A 24,653-nucleotide genomic window follows, 5' to 3' on the forward strand; every position below is an offset into this window, starting at 1 on the left:
TGAATATGGCCACTTGTGGAATAAAAACTACATGACAACAAAAGGTAAGACTTGTTTTTGCATTTAGCCCTGTTTTACTAAAAGTTTTATTTTGTGTTTCAATCTTAGTTGGTTAACTCATTTGCTCTATCACATCAGATTTTGCTGAAAAGTGCATTATAAATAAAATGTATTATAATAAAATGTATTATTTAAAAGTCTGTATGTGTGTTGTTATTAAGTGTTTATTGGCGGTTGTCATGACAAGATTTGTGAAAGGATGTCACAGTATGTTTTGTTTTGATATTATCTTGTTTTAGTTTATCTGATGCTGGAGTTGCACTTAAGTTAGTGAAGAATTACAACATTTGAAAAGCATTTTAAACAACCATGATTTCTATTTTTGTTTTTCATTTGTATTGCTTCTGTATTGTTGTCTGCAAGTGTACATCCGTGCAATCTTAGTATGATTTTTTTACAGGTAGGTGAAGTATGTACACATATAATGTGGTTTCATAGATTCATTATTTGATAATGGCCTTCTTGTACGATGAAATTTTGCCATAGGTTTTCGTGAAACGCCGCCACTGCCTTGGTTACTTTCAATAGTAGGGGACTATTTCAGGTGCTGCGTAATATCACCACGCCTGCTGCAGCCATGTTACGACAGCAAAGTTCTTGGTTATTATGCCAGAATGAGAGTATAATTTTCAGTCGGTCTTATTACTCGATCTAACTACAGAAGAGTCAAGTTTTAAATAGGAAATATATAGAAACTCTTTGGTTATTTTTGTAGCACGATGCTAATGGTCTAATCAGATTCAATGGAGTATTCAAATCCATGCTAAAAGTGGTAGTGCCAGACCCGGAGATTGGCTGAATGGATTCCAAAACGGTAAAAACCAAATGTCAATTGTCCCTTTAAGATTACATTAGTGTTGTTCTGCATAAAATATCTTAGTGTATTTACTTTAAATTATTCACATAAAGTTTTATGTATACACAATAGTAAATGGATTATAAACTAAACGAAAATGGATTTTTATGTAATTTTGAATGGCCAAACAGAACAAAGCAAAATATCAAAAAGATCAGCATCTATTTGCTTTATAAGGGTATAAAGACACTAGGTATGATGGTAGTTTATGTGTGGCATCTGTGTTTAATATTTCATTTTTAGGTAAGCACACAGATGATTGTAACCATTGATTTCCATAGTAGAAAAACAAATATTATGGAAGTATTGTGATAAATGATGAAGAAGATATGCTGTGCAAAGTATCTAAAAATGTTAGATTTGTGTCATGCCCCTTTGTTTGACTATTAGACCATGATCTTCGACATGGATGAGAGAGAGAGAGCAAGCGAGCAATAGAAAGAGAGAGAGAGATGGGTATTCTCTTACTTATGTAGAAAGTGGTGGGTGCTTCTGTCTCCTCTAACTTTAGACCCAGAAGAGTGCTTGTCTTAGTGTCATGACGCAGCCAGAGTGAAACCCCCAGAATGACACATCCAGCCAGCTAAAAAAAAGGGGTAGAGAAATCATGAGGGCACAAAACATTTTTGGTCCCTTTATTGTTAAACCATAAGAAAAGCTAGTAACTTGCAGACTTTTCTGATTTTCTTTATCTATCTAATCGATATACATTACATACATTTCATTTTCCTCTACATTCCTAATGTAGTGTGTAAGTAAATTATTGTGAGCGTTCCTGTCTCATAGTTCCGTAGTCTACTTATTTTCCTTTTAACAAAAAGAAAAAGACACAAATTCTAGGGGTCAGGAGGAGGGAAGAATTGGATCTTGTTACAGACCCCATCTAGAGCCCCACAGTGCAGAGGGTTAAGAATATCAAAACATCACTGTACTCCACAGCGGCACACATCTAGCATGGTTCAGCCCTCTTTTCTCTTCATATGGCTAACACTGATGAGCATTCAGTTGGGTAAGGCCAATAAACACATGGCATATTCACGAGTGAGGGTGTTCATAACACTCTTGTGGCTAGAGGGAGGGTGGGGACAGAAAAAATAGAAAAGGAAAATGGGTGTAGGCAGATGAGAGGACATTTAAAGCAATGCTACAATATGTGGCATTGTATGGGTGAGGGGATAAAAAGTGGGAAAGTTTCGGGCGTGGGGGATGGGCGAGTGCGTGACGAGCAGAAAGGGGTTCATTTGGCTTTGTTTACATGGCTTTTTTACAGCTAAATCACTGTCAAATCAGACAAGAGCTGGGCCCTGTGAGAGCAGCCGGATCTCTTCAGGAATGCCTATGCTATGTGGAGGAACGCAGGGTGTAGATAAAGCCAAAACCTTGTGGGTTCTGTTAGAAAAAAGGAGATTGAACTACACAACATAGGCGAGAGTAACGGGAAATGTGAGGCATAGCAACATAATCAGGAATGCAGGGATGGGCAGAACGCTCTTCTCTGGCTAGGAAAACAATAGTTTCCAACTTCCTTCCTTTGCTCTCTTTCTCCTTTTTTCCCCTTTTTATTGTAGATTCTACAACTCCACAAACTGCCACCACTCTCACACATGTCACTTCTACATCTGTGAACAGCTGCATCGCTAATGTTATTCACACCAGGTCAAACCAAAAGACATATGCCATTGCAGTTCACACCACAACCCCCTACACACCATACATAAGCAAAACTTCCTCTTCTCTCTAAAAATGTTTGCTAGTCTTTAACATCTTACTGCCTCCACCCTTCTCATACTGACAGAGATTAGGATCACAACATACATATATATTTAGATTTCATCCACACCATTCAAACACAAAGTGTGAAAACCATCTCTACCAAGATGGAAGAAGTGTTGAGATAGTTTTCTCCACTTCTCTTTCCGTCTTTCCCAGTCTCTCCAAAGGCCAGAAAGACTCATTCCAGAGCTCAGACAGCCTGCTGCTTAGCAACTGAGTAAATATAAGGCCGGCCAAAGGGAGAGGTTCTCAAATGATGTAGCATGGAGAAGCTATGTCACACTTTAAACAACTTGTCCTCGGCAGAGTGCAGTTTTACATTACATTTTCTCACTTGCCTTCAGGAATATCCGGGTAAAAGGAGATTCCCCTTGAATACAGTTTATAGTTGGAGGGTGAGTCAACTCTAAAATTAACATTGCACGGAACAAATTTCACCTTTTGGCCTCCCTCTCCCCCAGGAACAAGGAGTAGGTTATGACATTAAAAAAATTAGTGGACTGCTTTCTCATCACATGGCCCGGGCCAGTGTTCCTGGTCGTTCCCCCTGACAACTGCCCTGGTGTCTAGGGGAAGGTTATAACCTGGATAATACTGCTGGTAGGATCATTCGTTTGAAGGGCTGTTTACATGACACTGTTTTTAAAGGTGACATTTTACAAGACTTTTAAGATGTCAAATAAATCTTTGGTGTCCCCAAAGTATATATGTGAAGTTTTAGCTCCAAATACGTCATAGATAATTTATTATAACATGCTAAAATTGACACTTTGTTGGTGTGAGCAAAAATGTGCAGTTTTTTGATGTATTCTTTAAGATGCAAATTAGTTGATTTCTGCACTAAATGGCAGTGCGTGGTTGGATAGTGCAGATTAAAGGCGGTAATATCCCCCTTCTGATATCACAAGGGGAGACAAATTTCAATGACCTATTTTTTCACATGCTTGCAGAGAATACTTAACTAAAACTAAGTTAACGAGTTGTTCTTTTTCACATTTTCTAGGTCAGTAATTCTCAAAGTGTGGTCCAAACCCCCCCAGTGGTCCGCCAAAAGATTACCTAAATTAGGCAAGTGTTTATACAATCGTCACTTATTTAAGTAGATCAAGCGTCAACTGAAAGCAGCTAAAATCCACAGATCTATTAGTTTTGTAATGTACTAGTTTTTGTTTCATGTGTCAAATCCCTGTAATTTCAGTGATTTTGGACATGAGAGGAAAACATATTTTTTCAGCATTTTATTGTTATCATAGTTACAACCATAGACTTCATATACCCACCACCTCAGTTTTAAACTAATGGCTCTTTGGAATGACATTAAGTGTGACCTAGGCTGTTATGGTATGTTTAATTGCAGTTTTTTTTTCATATGTGCAGTTTGTTGTTCATATTAAGCTGTAACTCATTTCACATTTACTTTTTCAAATGAACTAAAATTCATATAATAATTTCTGAACATAGCATTGCATTTGTGTTTACAATATTAGTTTTGACTTGAAACAGTTGCATATTAAACTTAAATTTAGCTTTTCCTTCCTATTTTGTTGTTTTTTGGGGGCATGTTAGAGTGGGATTCTGTTAGGTGGTCCTCAGAAAAAAATTGGAAGATAAAGTGGTCCTTGGGCTGAAAAAGTTTGAGAAACACTGTTCTAGGTTGATAGAAGCACTCGGGACCAAATTATAGCACTTCATGATGCATCCCCTTTAATGGTTAAAAACTGAAATTTTCATTTGTGTAATCTGGTTCGCATAAACAACAATGGCTTTTTGGGGTTTATGAAAACCCAAAATATTGAAGTGCAGGTTTTCGAAAACCACATTATCATTTCGTGTTCAGACATCATGTGACATTGGCAACTAATAGCCTGGCATGCATAATACAGCGCTTTTAGTCGTTGCCGTGGATCCGTGTGAACGGAATCAAAAAACACAAAGGGAAACTTTTTTTAATACATCATTGTTGTGTAACCATACCCTTAGTTTTAAAAGTTTCCAAACATTAAAAGAATTGATATTGGAGAAAACAGGAAGCTCCATTTATATTCACACAAACATTATGATTAGTATGAAGGAGTTGAAAATCACAAATGTTTGGTAACTAAAGGCTATATTTTTAATTGATATGCAACACATCGCAGTGTTATTAAGCTGATTTAACATAATAAATAAAACTATATAAACTCAATTTTATGGCAAAATTATATGTATATATTTTATTTTATTGTGCAGAATGCAACACATATTGGGCAACGACCTTGACACAGGAAATATTATTTGTTGTGACATTTGCGAAATGTAACAGTGACAAGACAACTAGGACATGACATACTAAAGTTGAATACTTTTTACCACTTACTATATGACTGAAATTAACTAGGGTTGCTAGTTCAAACTACCGATTAAATGAACTTTGTACCAGCTTCAGTTTGTGATTTCTGTCTTTTGGGGAACATCTGAAAAAAATTTTTTATGTCCTTCCAGTCTCAGTATAATAAATATTTGTGACTGGCTGCATCATTTTGTAAAAACAAGCGGTTTGCCCTATTTCAGTGAAAGAGTACTTCAATATTTTGAAAATTACCTTCCCGGTACGGAAATGTGTGATGTGAAGGAAAGGATAGCTTTCCTAAAAAGGTCATGATGAGGTTTATGAACACATACACACATGTAATCATTCTGTATTTAATAATAACTCTAATAGTAAAGTCTTAAAATAAGTAATGAGTGTTATCAGAGAACACACTTACTCAAAATGCTTAAGACTAAACAGAGAAATGTTCATCCACTGCTACAAACTATCCATACATATTAACTTAACATAGCATGAATATTTCCTTTTATGTCAGTACTACATTTTGTACAGTATATAAAAGCAATGTGTGATACAATATCCATAAAAGGCACTCCCTAAAAAAATTACATATTAATTTGTGTAAGATGGGAAGCAAGCCATTGAATAATTTTTCTAATTTATAAGTATGTTGCAACACAAATTACACAAGCGGAGGCAGTGCTTGCACCTGGTTGATAACAACATTTTGCAATATAAAAAAAAAAAAATCAATGCTACACACACAAACACACTTTGTCATCCCATATAAGGGTCTTATAATCCAAGCACCCTCTTGTTTATCTCTAATCTCTTACTAGCAGTGCTGTAAGCGTTCTATTTTTGTCCAACAGTCCAGTAAAGGGCAGTAGTAGAATGCCAGGCATGTCATGCCTAAGTTCAGAAAAAAAAATTACCTTAGTAATAAATATATATATTTAATAAATATATATATCGCCACACACACATTCTGGTTTCCATGTTTTGTGGGGAAATTCCATAGACGTAATGCATTTATACGTATGATTTTATATCATACAAACTGTATAATCTATTCCCTTCCCCTAACCCCAACCAGTTGTTCAGGGTTTTTTTTTACTTCCCCTGCCAAAATTTTCACTGGCCCTAATAAAAAAATGTCAGTGTCACATATTTAAAAATAATAAATCAAAAGTTAAATTTAATTGTATACATATACAACAGACATGTTCCAACGAAAAAAGGCTCCCAACTTTTCTGCTTTACCTGTAAACTGACATCAAAAATATTGCACAGTTTCTTTTGTCGTCTTTTTACCCAAGTAAATGTCTGTTTCCAAGATGTTAAATAATATAAATTGATAAAAAAATATTTTAGTGACTGAGGGTGAAGCACTGGCCCAATCGGGCAAGTGACAATACTTTTTACTGGCCCGAACATCTCTCACACTTGCCCCGGGCCACTGGGCAGTCCTTTATGTTGAGCTCTGCATTACTTCAGAGTTTATGTATGTGTGTGTGTGTGTGTGAGAGAGAGAGAGGCCATCAGGCTCTTGCTGTAAAGGTTCTGAGCACCTGTTGGGCCTATAAAGAAATTAACATGGGTGTTTAACCCTTAAGCAGGAATGAAAATATACTACTTCTGTTTTAATGGTTGTGGTTGATGCTAATTTTTCTTTTAAGATTTAAGCTGCGTCTGAAACCGCCAAGTTCCATTCTGTATTTACTAGTCAACATTTGAAGTGGATCAAAAAAGTTCATTTAAGTTAAATGTCCTAAGACAAGAATGGGTATTGGTTTTAAGACAACTTTTATGAAAGGTTTTTTTATCCACTTCAAATGTTGATTAGTATAGACCGTATCATCGGACGTACGGGCGGTCACGCGATTGCGCGTCTGGTCAGAACTTTACTTCCGGTTTCTGTTTCTTTTAGAGGGGCCATGACATGAAAATCTGACTTTTTCCATGTTTAAGTGCTATGATTGGGTCCCTAGTGATGCTATCAACCTAGAAAATTTGAAAAAGATCAACCCAGTAACTTAGTTTTGGTAAACCATTCTCTACAAGCACATGAAAAAATAGGTCGTTGAAATTTGGCTCTCCTTATGATGTCATAAGGAGCTCTTATTATAATAATCCAACTCCTTAATCCAACCACAGCACTGCCATTTAGTGCAGAGAGAAAATAATTCACAGAACAATTGAGTTTCAATTTCAACAAACCACCATCATTGTGATCAGTGTTTGCACTTGATCTGCACATGTGCATGTTAGAGGACACACCCAAAACAGCACATTTTTGCACACACCTACAAAGTGGCAATTTTAACATGCTATAATAAATTATTTATATGGTATTTTGAGCTAAAACTTCACACATGTGCTCTGGGGACACCAAAGATGTATTTGATATCTTAAAAAAGTCCTGTGACATGGGCCCTTTAAACAAATACCTTGTTGAAAATAACAAATGTTTTGGTTTCCTAGGTAATCTACGCGTTGTTTATTTTGCTTGTTATATAAATAAACTACTTTAAAAAGACATTGTTGTTATTTATTCGTATATAAGAATAGTTTACTGGAAGTTACATGATGACCAAGGAAGCCGCTTATTTATGTTGTTACTGCTGAAACCGTCTATAAATAGTATGAAAGTTGGCCATTTCTTGGTTTTCAATATGCCTTAAAAAATGACTTGTGCTTCACACTACAACTGTATTGATAATATTTTCCAGTTCATGATGGAACTTTCTGGAAAAAAAAGGAAGAAATGTTTTGGTATTACACTAATTTGTCACTTTCTCGTGCACTTATCACAAACACAAAACATTCTACTTCTTTGACTTCGATTTTTAAACCATGTAGGTTACTCCTTGGATAAAAGGTGGAAAACATCTTCATTTTGCATTGGAAGTCTGTCTTCTTGCTAAAATATACGTCCAGCTCAGCTATGTACATGTTTTTGTTTTTATTATCAGTCATGGTTTATACTACTGAAGGCTATTTGGTTAAACTCAATAATGCTATTACACTGCGAAACATTTTGAAACGTAAACAATGCTTTATGTTACCACATAATCAAAAGAACTTTTAATCAAATCAAAGCTATTATTCAATATTACTGCCTAAACCATACAGTGCTAGTTTATGTGTTGTGACTGCTACACACACCTCTTCACAGAAGTTGTTGTGTAATTTGTATGGAAAATTTATTTTTTTCTCAGCTACTGAGTGGGAGGGACCAATTTAATTACTTTGCTATTTTGTTGCCTCTTTGTGCAACAGAAAAAAGAGCGTAGTAGCAAGTGTAGTTATGTGTTGGTAGCACATTTAAAAAAGAAAAGAAAGACAGTAAATAGTAAGTTTGACAGGCATGTTTATTTACACAAGAAAAGTCTGCGTCGGGACGTTTTAATAGGCGAGAGCTGAGGTCTCCGCCCCGTGTCCGTTATTTTTTACAAGCTCTTTGTTTACTGCATACTCTCTTTATGTTTGTTCATTTTCTCAGCTACTTTAACGATATACTTAAGCCACGTCTCTTCAATATAAAACATATGTATATAAAACGTAATTTTAGAAGGCTTTGTTTTTTTGTCTTAACTAAATCTTAATATGATCGCCTCGGCCTTACGTTATTAAAATCGATTTAAATGACAGTTAACGGCAAATATGAAAGCATGAAGGATAAACAGCCTTCTTAATACACCAAACTAATGGCGGTCTCTCAGGCCAGACACAAAACCCTCGCACAAAATGAATGGCTACTTACCCAGAAAATGAAATTAAAGAAGAAAAGCATGTATTTGATGCATTTCGTGCAGCCTTCCACGCCCATGGTGTCGTTTTCTGGAGGAGGTTTAGCGCCGTTAATGAAGAAGTGTCTCTCGATGAAGCTCGTAATGCAGTGGTCGCGCAGAATCTCCAATCTGTGTATGCGCGTGATTGTCTGCTTGCTGCCTAGAGTCGAGTCGACGTAAAAACGGGCAACGCCCAGTTTCCTCCCCCTTCAAGTCCCCTACATACTGTAGGGCGTTAAGACTAATCAAATTCATAAATAAAGTTTAAAAAAAAATAAAAAATACGTGCAGGGAGATTACAGAACAATTTGTTCAACATGCTCCACTTGACATATAGTTGTATAATATATCAACACTTAATATTATATATTTCAACGTTAATACAACAATGTTGCATTATTGTTTTTCTTGGTTGCTATTCATATCACATTTCAATGAAAGCAATACTCTCTTTTATAGTATGATATTTCTTTTTGGTGTTGCCTCTAAATTTGTTGCCTCTTTAATTAACTATACATTTTACTATATTTTTGACATGCATGTATTGTTGAAAGTATAAGCAATGGCAGGTTGTAAATTACAGTTATGTTTACAGGGTACTTCTTTTTCATTGAGAAATGAGTGTGTGTCTCCACCTAGTGGCCCAATTTAAAGAAGGCAAGGTAAAGTTTTTAATGGACATGCTTTTATTTTAGAAATGTAGTCTACTGATGACAATCAAGATCCTTTAAGACCAACCCTAAAACATACAGTCAAGATTTCCACTACCTGCAACAGCAAAGCACCCTCATGACAAGACTGGACCAACTCCATATTTGACTATAGAGATGGTGATGTTCTGCTCATATAGCTTTGCCTTTATTTCCAACAGACATAAGGCTGATCAATAGGTCCAGACAGTTTCAGTTTGGTCAAATTACTTTGTAAAACATTTTCCAGAACTCAGCAGGTCTATCCAAATTAATTTTTACATGTTCAAGTCTTTATTTTATTCCTGGCCAAGAGCGGCATTAAGATGTCCTAACCATTCACGAAGGTCATGCTTGCCTATCCCTGCATTAAAATGTTTATTCCTCCCTTCATCTGGCCATCTTGTAGGTCTTTGGCAGTAAATGTATGATTTTTGATTAGTTTCTCTGATCAAACATTTATTTTGTGCTTTTGTTCATTCTTTACATGTTTTCTGATATAACAAATTATAAAATTATAATTACCTTGTAAGAAGACAAGAGTTCCTCACACTAGGAGTTTCTATAGACACAGCTGGTTGCTTTATTTATACATTTATAATTTGTTATACCAGAAAACCTCTAAAGAATGAACAAAATCATAATAAAAAATATGTTCTCTATAGTTTTTGTGAGAGCAATCACATAGGCTACATGTGTAACAGGACAAGCTAATTCAGTTTTGTAATAGGCAAGGCAAGGCAAGGCAAGGCAAGGCAAGTTTATTTGTATAGCACATTTCATACACAGAGGTCGTTCAAAGTGCTTTACATTGAAATGAGAAAACAAAAAAAATCAAAGATACATGAATTTAAAATATCAAATTAAAATAAAATAAATGTGATTTTAATAAAAATTGTTTAAAGTGTGAAAAAGAATAAAACAGGAATAAAAGTATAAAACAGTTAAAAATAAGAATAAAATCAAGAGAAATTAAAAGAGTTAAAATAGTGCATATAAAATATAGTGCAATTAGTTCGGACCCAGCATAGTGCTCATTAAAGGCGGAGTCCATGATGTTTGAAAGCCAGTGTTGATATTTGAAATCGCCTAAACAAACACGCCCCTACCCCAATAGAATCTGGACCTTCTGTTGATAGACCCGCCCCACACATACGCAACCCGGCATTTGATTTGATTTGATTGGCTATAAGTGTGTTTTGGTAGTCGGCCCGTCTCCTTTTCCAAACCGTTTTTCAAACATCGTGGACTCCGCCTTTAAGTAAATGCATAGCTAAACAGATGTGTTTTGAGTCTGGATTTGAATGTGGCTACTGTTGGAGCACATCTGATCTCCTCTGGAAGCTGGTTCCAGCTGCAACTGGCATAATAGCTAATAGTTTTCAAAGGCTTAATTGTGTTTTAACACAATTTTGCCTTACCATACGGGACTCATACTTTAATTATAGCCTTTGTGGCATCTAGCTTCTATACCCCATTTATATTTAGTTGTCCATAAATAATATAGTTTTTTCATAATGTTTATAACACAGTTACTTAAAAAGTTACACAATAGTGGTACCGATAATTGTGAGCATTAAGCACTAATAGGCTAATAAATATCATGTCTGATGCAGTTAATAAAGTGAAACACTCAAACTATACAGCAGGGGGAGCTGTGAGGCAAGTCAAAGATGGTGATGTTTTAAAAGTAAAAAGATTGTGGACACTACATTCATAATAATAAAAATATTTATAAATAGACCTAACCATAAAATCCATCAATAAATGTATAATTTTAAATAATTTTAGCATTATAGTCCCTGAGCTGTCGTGGCACTATTTCCCCAATAGATGTCACTAATGTTTTTACTTCATGCTGCCATGCAAAGTAAATGCAGTTGTAGATCTATACAACAGTTAATTTAGGAAAATCTGAAAATTTTGACAGTCAAAAAGTGTGCCAATCTACCTGAAATCATCCCTGTTTTACATGTGTGCTTGCAATAAAAAAGACATTTTTAGAGAACGTTTATGAATTCATGGTGGAACTCATGGAAATCTTTCTTTATTCGTTATGTTTTAGTTAAAGTGCTTTATTAAGGTACTGTAAGAATCTAAATGTTACGTTTCGTTGACAAGTAGCAGATGAGTAACGAGCTTGTTGCAACATTTTGCTCCCTTCTTAACCCACATCCCATCAGTATTAATGGGTTTCTGACCGTCAGTGATACTCAGGGGAATATGATACAAGACCCCATGAGTGGACATTATCCTTTCTTTCAAGCTTAATTGCTTTACCTCCTTAACTGAGCAAGATAATTTGTCACAAATCCCATTATGTGTTTCCTGAAACAACACTCTTAAAAATAAAGGTGATACAATGGTTATTCACAGAAGGACCATTTTGGTTCTCTAAAGAACCTTTCAGTTAAAGGTCGTCATATAGGCTAACCCTTTCTTTCATTCCCTTGTAAAATCTGAAAAAAAAAACTTTGTTCAATAGTAAGGTTCTCTAGAGACAGACAAAGACCCTTTTAGGAGCATTTATTATTTAAACGTTTATTGTTATAATAAGGAACATACAATTTGCCTTTAAGTTTTTCCAGGAACATGGAACGTGTGAAGTGAAAACAGGCCTTTGTAAAAATCATAACAAATAATATGAACTGAAAGTGACCCACAAATTGACCGGAATAAAGCAATGTTATCATTTGAAAATATGAGTTGGATGGATCTTAGGATGAATGTTAAATAAAGAATAATCAACAAATATTACATGCAAATATTACAAAGACTGATATCTAATATTTGCTTCCATTTAGGTTGTTAATAGAAATATAATACTATATTTAACACACACAGGCACGCACGCACGCACGCACGCGCACACACACACACACACACACACACAAACTCACATTTTATGTTAATTCTCTAGATTTTGATTTTGTTGATTTGTTGTTAGGTTGTGCGATATGTACTATGTACACTACAATTATTGCGGTAACTTTTTGATTGAGAGACCCAAGATGGTAGGATAAAACACAACATTGTGCAAATCACTGTAATGTGTTTAATAAGTCATATCAATGTTTGTTATTTTAAATTATCTGATTAAGTTTCAAGAAATCATCTGTTTTAGAACTTTATTTAAAACTGTTTTAGAGCTATTTTAAAAAGAAAGTTGAAACAAACAGCCAATTTGATTAAACCTAAAAATGTAAGGCAGTTTTTCATAATTTGGGCAGTCTTGTCATAGCTGTGCTTTGACTACACTTATCACTTCAACATGTTGTGTTTAGCAAAGCTCTCCACAATTTGAAACCCTCCCAATAACTAATCTCTTTCACGCTTCTACTGAGCCACTCAGCAATTGCGCATGCGCGTCGGTAGGATCTAAGGGAGGCTAGTGTTGTCTCTCCGCAGGAGTGACGAACCGCTCTCTACTCGCATCGTCAGGAGAGAAACAACCACACAGACCGAGAGGGACTGAAAATTGACGTCGTTAAATGAGAGAATGCAGGCATATATTTCGAACAACAACCGAGGACCTTACCAAATTGGACATTTTTGTGACTAAAGAAGATTTTTAAAAGGACCCGTCCTTTCCCACTTCAAAGCTGGCGACTCCTTTTAAATGTGGTGGTTGTTGTATTTGCCCACAGAAGGCTTCTGATCTCGACATGCTTTAAAAAACGAACGACGTCTAATCGACAAAACGTTTAACATGTGACGACAGTTTATCCGCGATCCCTCTGTTGCCGCTTTGCTGGATTCGAGGAGGCGTCTATTGGAAATTAGGGCATTTGTCTCGTTTTGGAGACAATGCGAGAGTGAAAAAACCAGGGAAAGTGGGATCCGGAGCTGTCCGTTCAGAACCACACACATTACTGTGCCACAAGCGGTGCACCACAACTCAACAGACACCTCTGCTGAATGTCATGGGATTGGTTATATTTTAATGACAATTCAGCATACATCTCATTTGTTCAAGAGGAGTAACTTCTGATAATCTTTTTCATCATCTCATCTCTTGGCACCTGAAGACAATCCCCCTTTGACCCGAGCACAACATCAAAAGCTCATGCACAGATTTCTCGCACTTGCTCTGTCCATGTAAAACGCTTTTTTTTTTTTTTGCGCGCGAAAGCAATTCTCTTTTTTCGTTACCTGACAATTGCGCACATGTGTCCTCAGGGTTATTCAGCGTTGTGATGCTTGGCCCGTGCTCGAGACATGCCTAAGCGACGAGATGGGCCAGGGTGACGAGAAAGACCGCGTTGTGATTAACGTGGGAGGGGTTCGACACCAGACCTACCGCAGCACCCTGCGCACTCTCCCCGGCACTCGTTTAGCCTGGCTCGCCGAACCCGATGCCCACAGTCACTTTGATTATGACGCCCAGATTGGCGAGTTTTTCTTTGACCGACACCCTGGAGTCTTTGCACACATACTTAATTATTATAGGACTGGCAAGTTACATTGTCCTGCTGATGTCTGTGGCCCTCTTTATGAGGAAGAGTTGGCATTTTGGGGAATTGATGAGACTGATGTGGAGCCTTGTTGCTGGATGACGTACAGACAGCACCGGGAGGCAGAAGAGGCGCTGGACAGTTTCGGTGGGGGGCCAGCTGAAATGGGCAACGACGACACGGAGGGAGATGGTTTGGGTGATTCAGGGGATGGAGATGATGAACTTGAGATGACCAAACGGCTTGCTTTAGGGGACTCCCCTGATGCCAAAGCTGTGGGGCTGTGTCAACGTTGGCAGCGCCGTGTTTGGGCACTCTTTGAAGACCCATATTCCTCTAAATATGCAAGGGTAAGTGGGACTGACAATGGTCTTACCATTCTTTATGTTTGTCATGTCTATTTAAGCACATAGCATTTGAGAAGGATGTATCAATATCCAGTGAAGCTGGTGTTTATTAAAAACAATCTACAAAACGCGGGAATCACGATGCACGATGAAACAAAAAATAAGCAACTGGTTGCCTTTATATTTGACTGTCTTCCAATAATCAATCTTACTTTAAACTCAAGAGACTATTTGCATTAGTTTACCCGGGAAAAGCATGTGCGTCTTGTATAGCATTGATCGACAGCATCTCTGACTGCTGTGCCACGCGCCGTGTGCTCCCTTCCCTGCAGCGCGCGTGCACAAATTAATCACACGCAGAACATTAAAGAGAATACATTACGAAGCAAAGGCCTTTCTTTAGTTATGTACACATGCTGCTTTGAGATAAGACACGCAAATCTGATAACATCACGGTTCTTTCGCGGTCTGGGTGACAGCAAGCTTACCGTAGGCTAGATGTCACTCAGGGATTTATTTATTTTTTAATGGGAATCATTAATATAATAGTGTAATTGTGTCTGTTTTATAACAAGGGCAGTACAACATAACAAACTGAAAAACAAGGTTGCTTTGGACAAACGTGAGATTGCCTTGTTTTATGCCTGGTTAATCGGAGTGAAATGGGCCAGGGCCACTGCCAAGATCTGACTTCTGCACTCTAGGCTACTAAACACTGATAAATCAGTAGGCTAAAGGAATGTCAGTGTATAAACGTTAGTAGGTTTATGCCAAGGATCCATAAATAAAATGAACTTGATATTGTAATTAGCAAGTATCAAACCATTCAAATACGGAGGCAGAGCATTTGATTTACTGTGCAATTAGTATTGTGGGAGTACAACATAGCTTACAAAATGTATGTCACTATTAGAAACAATAACACATAAATTCAGATTTCACAATATACTGTCTTATCACCAAAGACATAAAACTTAAGTGTAAGTATTTGTGATGCATTGCTGAGAAGCAGATGACAGAAAGATATCCATGATTATGTTTGAACAAAACAAAATCTCAGATAGTGAAACTGCTGCAAGCTGATACGCTGAATGATGAAAACATGCTATAATATTATTAGAAAATATATTCATGATTTTAAAATGATATCAGCCAATATTATTACATGACAAAATAGTAGGTCGTAAACAACAATGAAACCAGAGAGAAAAATATCACTCATGGGCACATCTGGTACGCACAATCATAACTATGGGTGCTCCAGAATTGAAACAAAAATGCCAAAAATTGTAAGTGGATCCAGAAGAAAGGCAAAAAAGCCATACCCAGGCACACACCCAGTGGATTATTTTTGCCTTTTATCAGGATCCACTACCTTTTTTAAGTATAAACAGAGTTGAGATACTAAATATCCTTGGATGTATTAAAGGAAATAATGACAATACAGTATTAAATTGCAGTTAAATTACATTTAAGTGAATGCTAATAAGGTGGACATTCAGGACTTTATGTAATTTCATGCCTTGCCACCAAAAAGTCTGACATTATTTGTAGATATTATCATTCTGAGACATGTGGTAAAGTGTTTTGCATGTTCGGCACATAAATTCTGAATCAGCAAGAGAGCATTTTCATTCAGTGAATCAGCTACTCAGCACATTTGAATTAATCAAAAAGTGAGTCATACATCTGAATGAACAGCATCACAATAAACATGTATCAAGCATTCTTTTTGTTTACTGTTCTCTGCACGTGTCTGAAATTGAAAGACGGAGAAAAAGTAAAGAGAAACATAATTGTTATCATGTTCTCATCTGGCAGATGTTTGTGTTGGGTTCCCAAAGGCACTAGATATTTTCATGTCCTTGGCAGGCGAGATGCTGCTTTTTACATTATATGTCTTGGGAATAAGTTGTCATGGCAACAGTTTCAGTGCTCTAATGAAACCGATGAAAGTTTGCCTTCCCCTTGAGATTCCAGGAATTGTGGCAAACTTCTCTGGAGTCTTTCTGATGTTTATCTGTCTGTGTGAACGTCTTCCCAAGTGTCAGTTTTGTATTTTATACAAGTCAATTATTTATTAGGATATAATGAAGTTGGCAAGATAAGAGAATATATAGATAAAATAAACCTCAATGGATTTAAAAGAAACCTTTAGGCTTTAGATAACGCAATTGCAGTTTCCTATAAGTTTAGAGTTTAAATGTTTAGGCTAAAACACAAAGTAAACCAGGCAGGCAATCTGACCAAATAGGTGTTTGAATACCATTAGTTCTCATGTCTCTGCCCCGTTTTGCTATATGATATTCCCATGTCCCATTCTCCCTGAAGGCCATAGGCCATTACAGGCACCAGTGGGCTTTGCCCTGTACAACAACAGAAAAAGTGTTGGTAATTAATGCATCGATCGATATGTGAATCCTTTATCTTCCCTGCTTTCCCAATAGAGCTAGTTTTTATCAAATTATCTTGTGTAGTACGTTTTTGTGTTAAAAGCAGATTTTTTTACATTGACACCGTATCTGTTTCTTAAAAATATAAGGAAAGTGAAAAAGTTTTTTAAAAGAAAGCAATTAAATATACAAAATTACATTATAGAGTATCACAATTCCTATTCAATCATTATACAGATAAATCTGTTAATGAAGCTGTTCAATAAACTGTACAGAGTCTGAGTTAAAAAATATTATGGAATGAAAAAATAGAATTGAATCTGGTACTGTGTCATATGTGAATCAGTTATAATAAATGCTGTTATACTGTCCAAGTGGGTTAGGAGGACATTTTGGTCTCTACAAGTGAAAATCGCTATGTAAAATTTGTGTTAATAATACATTTCACAAAAATATTGTTTTGTGAACCTCATTTGTTTTCATCTCTTTTGCTGTAATTCAGTTTTAGCTTATCACATACTGAATACAATGGCATCATATTTTTGGTCAACCACTGGTGTTTTCCAGTATCACATTTATGTTTGGCTTCGTTTTCACTTTTCTCCTCAGATGTATTATGAGGACTCTTGTTTCGGTACCTACAGAGAGGGAGGATTTCACACATTGTCACCTTCACCTCAGCACACTCCCTCCAGCCATGACCTGCTTGCCCACTGTTTCTATTATTCTCACACTTAACACTGAATACTCTCCACACTAAATCACTCACCCCACAACAGGACTGTTGTGTCCGATCTGTACTTTGGCAGATCTTGAAACAAGCTAATTAGGAACCAGATCAACTAATAGAGTCTAATCTGAACAGATAATATTGTCTGGATTTGATGGTTTAAGTTGTTGCTGAGGACTTAAGCGCAATGTGATTCAACTGTTAAAAGGGATAGTGGTTTGCACCATAATACTTACAGTAATACTTACATACTTACAGTGTAACTGGAATCTGTTGTACGCAAACATGGACAATTGCACTGTTCAAATAAAAATGAAAGCTCAGGTCTTATAGGAGGTTAAACTGCATGAATGGCAGCCAACTATTTGCTCAAATGCTAATCAAATTTATGTATATTTTTTTTCTTGCTATAGAGATAACATCAGAAAGGGGTTTAGAAATTATGCAGGGAAACCCCATAATTACAGGAACAAAGAACTAAAGATATAATCTGTTAAAACATTCAATCCAAGTTATAATTCCTATGATAGAAGCTTTTTGTCTGATTTAAAGTCGAATGGATACATATCAGATTATGTCACATCCAGGTTGAAACAGGGGTTTTAAAATTTTATACAGAGCTCTGTTACTGTATAGAATTTTTAATTCCGAATCTGTCAGTAGTTCTTTGTAGTTTATCATCTGGTTAAATGGCTATTCTAAGACATCACGTATATACAGTAGTTCACCTAAACACAGTGGCGTCCCCATGTGGGGTCTAGACTCTGCCCTTTTTGTTCTAAAATATAGAAGCAACTCCTGGTCCACATTAAAAAATAACTAATAATATAGGCTACAACTATAACTATTGAAATGAATAATAATCACAAAATAGTTTAGAACTTACATATGTTCTTATCAAATTTCTGCTATGTGAATGCAGTGCAGACTCTGTCCCATAGGAAGCCTACAGTTATTAACATTAATTAGAGTGCAATAGCACACCAGAGCCCAGAACATCTTAATTAATGGAGAGAGATAGGGTGGAGTACTTTGATATGCCAGCTAATCTCCGATACATTTCACTGAAAATTATCCTTCTTACAAAGGAATACAAAGGTCTACTTATTATGCTTATAGCAAGAAGACAAGATAAGTCACAGTCAAAAAAATACAAAAATAAGCCTTTCAGTTCTTGAGAACAGGCCTTTATTCACAAACACACAGTTATTTAGTTATTTAAAAACAATACAAAACACTCGTATTTATACTGTTATGTACACACCCTGCACTCACATCCACATTTTTAGGTCACCAATAATTTCTAACTTCCCCCTACCCCTTTCCCAATCTTCACCAGCTCTGTCTGTGAGTAAGTAGAGCAGGACACCCTTTTTAAAATGCTGCAGGGCAATGGCTCTAGAGACCCAGCAACTGTGAATAGAGACTTGGTTATAGTCACTCAAACTGGGGCACCTAAATTCAGAGGACTTTGGTTTTATGGTGGATTCTAATGCTGGTGGATCTGCTTTTTAGATCTAGTGCAATTCATGTCTCCCTGTGTTATTTCAAAATCTAACTTAAATAAATACTGTGAATTAAATTGGGTTCATATTTTATTGATAGAATAAAAAAACTTTCACAGGTTCACTCAGATTAACTGTTCATAATAAAGATGTTAATGTAAATACGAACAGTTAACTAATGTTGTGTGCTTTGCAAACCCACAATCCATTGCTATTTGAGTTTCAGATAACTAGTCATTAAACTTCTGCCCTACAATTATGTAACAGGATTCTCAACCCAAACCGTTAGGCACAGGTAATTCATCAGTTTGAGTCCAGTAAATAGAAAAGAATCAATATTACAAGTAAACAATTTTGCTGAAAAAGCATTTGAAAATGGATTACACAAATTGGTCATTCAAGTTAAGCAACCTGTCTGCTCAAAAGATTTTCCACCGCTTATCATGCTCAGAATTAGAAGGCAAGTATTTGTGAAAATAGAGGAAGATAGCTAATACCTTTCTTTATAATGCACATCATGATAAATTACTGAGTGTAATGAGTCCACAGTCCATTCACACACAACCAATGATGTGAGCTTTGTTGAGTAGAGCCACTGACCGTTTTCACCAATAAAAAGGTAATATGATTCTCAGCTAACAGTTCCCAAGAGCTAATTCGTCAGCTTGAATGCAAAAAAGAGAAAATAATTAGAAGTGAACAATTTGCCTTATGAATTGACTTTCAAAAAAGTGTGTTATCATGCAACCTTATAATATGTGAATCTTGTGAAGTTATTGGTAATACTGTTTTCTGGACAGTTTACCTCATTTGTTTTGTCCTATAATGTCGCTCACTTGGTAGAGAATTGCATATAGCTCAAATTCATTGTAAGTAACACATTGTAACACCAGACCAGTCTCATAGAGAATGAGACGTGGTCTGGGAACCAGATGCTCATTTTCTCGTATTTGAGGCATGGTTTTACGAATGCACAGAGCCGTTAATTGGGCACTACGATTGTCTATCAAATGCGTCTGTACGTAGCTCATAGCCAATCGTTTCAATTATACCAAATGACGTATATGTAGAGCGACATAAATTCAAGCATCAACAACTTTTATCGGTACGCGTGCACACAGCTGAAAGCTATGCAACTAAACTGGGATATTGATATTGAAAAGCAACACAACTTAGTAGCACTGTGACAACCACAGTACAGACATAATGACAATATGATATTAATAAATACCACTTACCATTTATAAGTTAATTGTACTTCATCTACGACGATGTCTAGCAGATTGGTCCTATAAACTCTGTGGCTATCATGTCTTGCCATATCCAGACATCCTTCTTATGAAATTGTTTAACGCCAAAAGTTGCTCTTTTTTTAATAAACTTGCGTTCAAAACTACTTAAAAAAAAACTATCTAAGGCTTAATTAAAAAGTAACTTCGCGTCTGCTCCTGCGTTGGATAAAACAAAATTGCTTCGGTGTGTCGCATAGACGTCGTCATCGTCTTGCTGCCCCCTCCCTGTTCTGTGATTGGTTCCTTATTTCAGGCAGCATGGGGAAACCCAGGCTAGATGGGAGTTATCATATAACAAAATTTGTATTACTCTCTAAAAAATGGGATATTTTTAACCCACAGGTATTTACTACCTAATTTTTTGTTGAACCAACTCAGATTTACAAGTCATGTCAATGTACTATTTATCTTAAGATGGTTAAATTAACCTAAAGAAAATTTTATATTTGACCAACATAACCCAGAATTTTGGGTTGAAACAACCCAGCATAGTTTAAATTACAACCAAACGGGTGTGTTTCCCTCAAATCATTGTCTCTTGGGGTTGTGGTTAGATTTGGGGTTTGGGTTAGGATGTACTGTTATGTAATGGTTTCTACATGTTTTTCTTCTGCTTTTAAAACTATGCTCGCCTGGAGTTGGGGTTTGGGTTAGGATGTCTAGAAATGTAACAGAAAGTGATTCTAACCCCAACCCCAAGAGACAATGGTAAGAAAATAGGAAAAAACTACGAGAAAACAATACATAAAATCACACAAGAAATCCATGGGAGTGACACGGAAAAGGTATCCGTGCTCCCGTCACGGAAAAAAGCTGAATTCCGTGACATAGACATGGATAAAGTGCATTCTGTATCCATCATTTTAAAAATATATACGAAGACCATTTCATGTCTTTCAGTTATTAAAGCTAAACTCATGAACGGTTTTATGTCTTGAGTGTCTTTCAGGCTTTTCCACTTCTAACCACTAAAACACAAAAAATGCATTCGTACAGCCCAGCAAACCAAAAGGAAGATTGTATGGTAGCACCTCAGGTTGACAAGTGTCTGAGACGAAAGCAGTGTGTAGGGAGAGACTGTGTGTACACTTTGAGGGCTGATTGTGGGTTTGGGTGTTGAGCATTGAGGAGGCAGAGCTATTATTATCTGCTAAATATTGGCGACACGTTGTTGAGGATCATAAATGTTTAAATGAACTGGTGTTACACCAGTTCAGAAGGTAAAAAGGTTTCTTTAATCACAGTATAAATTCTATAGCTTGTAGTTATTATTTAAGTCATACAGTGATTGTGGTTACTAAATGAATGGGGTGAGAAGGGCATTTTAGCAATTTGTAATGTGAAATGTGTAACTTCTTAATGGGGTTAAAGAGGCTAGAGCTATGTTTGATACTTTGAATATTTAAAGGAATGGATTGCTACATCTCCATCCCTCTAGAATGGCCTGTGCCCCTTTTCCCATTAATCTCAAATTAGTGAAGATGGCCACTTATTTCTGTTTTGAAGATATGAACTTTACTGTACATTAAAGACATCATAGCAATGTGTAATGCACACTTAACAGCCCTCATTTCTGTAGACATGTCATGTCATGTTAAGTGAAATATATTTATGAATTATTGAAAGCTAATGGAATTTTGTTGTGTGAATTTAATGTCAAACATGTTAGCACATAAACAAGGCATTACAAGACCTCTTTATCTCTCTACTCTTCCCTGTACTGCCTGTCAATATTTGTATTTCCAAATGTTCACATTTTAAGCATACATAATTTAGATTAGATTATGAGTTTGCAAACGATGCAGAACAGGAAATTATGGCACATTTTAAAGAGACTATATGCTCAGCATGAAATATATAATACAGGATTTAAAAATCTACCTTTAAAATGCGTGTTTCTGGTGGTATTGTAAACTAAATCTGTGCACGTTATTACATAATCAGTCATCAAAATGTAATAACATTCTCCTCACTTTCTTGCTGACGCCACTTATTTCTTTTTGCTGACATCACCAGCTGTTGGGTAATGTTACCCAAAGGCCAAAAGCTATTTAGGTGTTGTTTATACTTCCATAGTAGAGAGCATCTTCCTTTTTCTTGGACTTAATAAAATAAAATTCCCATTCCTCAATGTCCCAGCCTGTATTTTTCTTGATGAATAGCCTGTAAAATATTTCACATTACAGAGGTAAAATGGATTGTGAATGGGGTTTCACATTGTCTATAAACCTGCTAATGCACTGTTAACTGCTTGACATGTGCTTATGTAAAAACCTGGAAAGAGGCAGACAGTAAAGTGGCTTTCCTCTTGCCTGATCAAAAAAGTGGTTTTACAGGCAGGATGAACATAAGGATGTGATGTCATATTGTAAAAAGGTCCTTTTTAACCCCAGACTCAAGCGGAAAATAAAACCAGAGGAGATAATATAGTTTGCTAATGATTACTGAACTGCTGGCCTCGTACACTCTAAAAAAACAAACGGTGCTATATAGCACCAAAACTGTTGCTTTGGATCGTAACGATAGAAGAACCATTTTTAGTGCCATATAGCACCGGTGAAGCACCTGTGTAACACCTGTGTAGAACCATATACTGTAGGGGCCATATAGCACCACTATAGCACCACATATGGTTCTACGAAGCACCATATGGTTCTACACAGGTGCTTCACTGGTGCTTCACCGGTGCTATATGGCACTAAAAATGGTTCTTCTATGATTACGAGCAAAGAACCACTTTTGGTGCTATATAGCACCGTTTGTTTTTAGAGTGTATAAGAGTCAATAAGCAGCATTTTAAGACCAATCAAATGAGCAGTGGCTTTCTCTAAACAATTTCATTTAATTCCCTGAAGACAAACCTGACATGTGACATTTATTGTGATTATTGAGGGCTGGATTTCTGACCCTTTCATTGCCAGCTGAAAACCATGAGAGAGACACTCATGTGTGGGGTGTCCCTTTGAAGATGTCATGTTGATATATATTGTAGCACAAAAGGCCATAAAACAGGCATTAAATGATTACCATGTTGTGGAGAGAACTGGGTTCTCTTTTCACCGTTTACATGTTTGTTTGGCTACAGTAATCAGAAACAACCTTGGCAGTAAGCATATTATTATACCATTTTGTTTTAAATAGTATTTGGCACAATTCAAAATGTACACTGTAAAAAAGTATTTGTTGGTTTAACTTAAAACAGTAAGTTACCTTAAACTTTTTAGTCTATTTGAGTTAACAATATTAGTTGGCTAGGCTCAGAGAAAGTTGTGTAAACTAGTGTGTCAACTGATATATTTAAGTTAATTGCTTCAAAATTTTAATGCAACCAAGTTACAATTTTATGGATTTCATTGCATTATATAAATTTTTTCTACAAGATATCACACTGTTCAAGACCAATACAATTTTTGTTATCGTTGCAATAATACTTTATACCTTTTATGAATTATGCAATGTAAAAAAGACTTTACTTTTATTTAAAGTAATTTACTTTTTGCCTTAAAATTTTGATTTATTTAACCTAAAAAATTTAGTTAACTCAAAATAAGTTGTATAAAAATGTTGTCAACTAATATTTTTAAGTTTAATTAAACTTTTTTACAGTGCATGGTATAAAGCAGGGCTAGTCAACTGGTGGCCGTGGGCCAAATGCGGCCCTCCAATTATCTTTATCCGGCCCGTTGGTCATCTTTGTCTGATTTAAAATGAGCGTGGTTATTTTACTTTTTCACTGTACATTACAAATGATGACAGATAAACCAGAAGGAGTACGAAGTTATTGGATCCAATTGAGCTTTGGATGCATAAGAAAAACTTGTGCGATAACACCATGTGTGACAGTTTGACCGGAGGTGATGTATTTCAGTCTGTTCCAATCAAAACAATGTGTGCAAAGGTGAAATTATCAAAAATAAAATTGTTTAACTTTATCCGTAACACTTAGAAAAGTCAACAATTGAATACTGAAAAGTAAATTATTTACTATAAATATATTCGTAGATTAAAGGGTCTTACACTGGAATGAGCTTCTCTCTCATGTTGCTACCCAGTCTCACAAGGTTTCGTGATATAGTCAAGTATTTTTTTTATTCTTTTTTTGTGATATTATCACAATTTCTGCAGTTTTTTGTGATCGTATAACGAATTCCTGTTTTCGTGTGATTATCACATATTGGTTACTCAACTGCTTTTTCCTATTTTTTTAAGCCATTGTCGCTTCTGTTTAGGGTTAGATTTGGTGCTTGCATTAGAATGTCACTTTATACATTGGTTTATAAAAAAAATTCTGATTTTTTTTATGTTGCCTGGCGTTAGGGTTAGAGTTGGGTTTGGGTAGGGATGTCATTTTATGTAAATCTAACCTTAAACCGAAGTGACAATGGTAAGAAAAACGGGAAAAACAGTTGAGTAACCAATATGTGATAATCACACAAAAACAGAAATTCG

General features: G+C 36.1%; 2 protein-coding genes across 5 annotated transcripts in view; one reads left to right on the forward strand and one right to left on the reverse strand.

Moving 5' to 3' along the window:
- The window catches only part of cd81a (CD81 molecule a), a 32,463-nt gene extending 23,505 nt beyond the window's left edge, over nucleotides 1-8,958 (reverse strand). Inside the window, exons 1-2 of the mRNA XM_065267581.2 lie at nucleotides 8,767-8,958; nucleotides 1,385-1,499 (exon numbers count right to left, since the gene is read on the reverse strand). Of these exons, the coding sequence (XP_065123653.1) occupies nucleotides 1,385-1,499; nucleotides 8,767-8,832 (181 nt within the window). The 5' untranslated portion in view covers nucleotides 8,833-8,958. The remainder of the gene's footprint in view (nucleotides 1-1,384; nucleotides 1,500-8,766) is intronic.
- A 3,898-nt stretch (nucleotides 8,959-12,856) lies between these two features.
- kcnc1a (potassium voltage-gated channel, Shaw-related subfamily, member 1a) overlaps nucleotides 12,857-24,653 on the forward strand; it is a 36,618-nt gene continuing 24,821 nt past the window's right edge. For all 4 annotated transcript variants that reach the window (XM_065267559.1, XM_065267560.2, XM_065267557.2 and 1 more), the window contains exon 1: nucleotides 12,857-14,287. In XM_065267559.1, coding sequence (XP_065123631.1) covers nucleotides 13,718-14,287 — 570 coding nt within the window. In that variant the 5' untranslated portion in view covers nucleotides 12,857-13,717. The remainder of the gene's footprint in view (nucleotides 14,288-24,653) is intronic.

Source organism: Paramisgurnus dabryanus, chromosome 2, assembly GCF_030506205.2.
Source record: "Paramisgurnus dabryanus chromosome 2, PD_genome_1.1, whole genome shotgun sequence".
NCBI classification, from domain to species: domain Eukaryota; kingdom Metazoa; phylum Chordata; class Actinopteri; order Cypriniformes; family Cobitidae; genus Paramisgurnus; species Paramisgurnus dabryanus.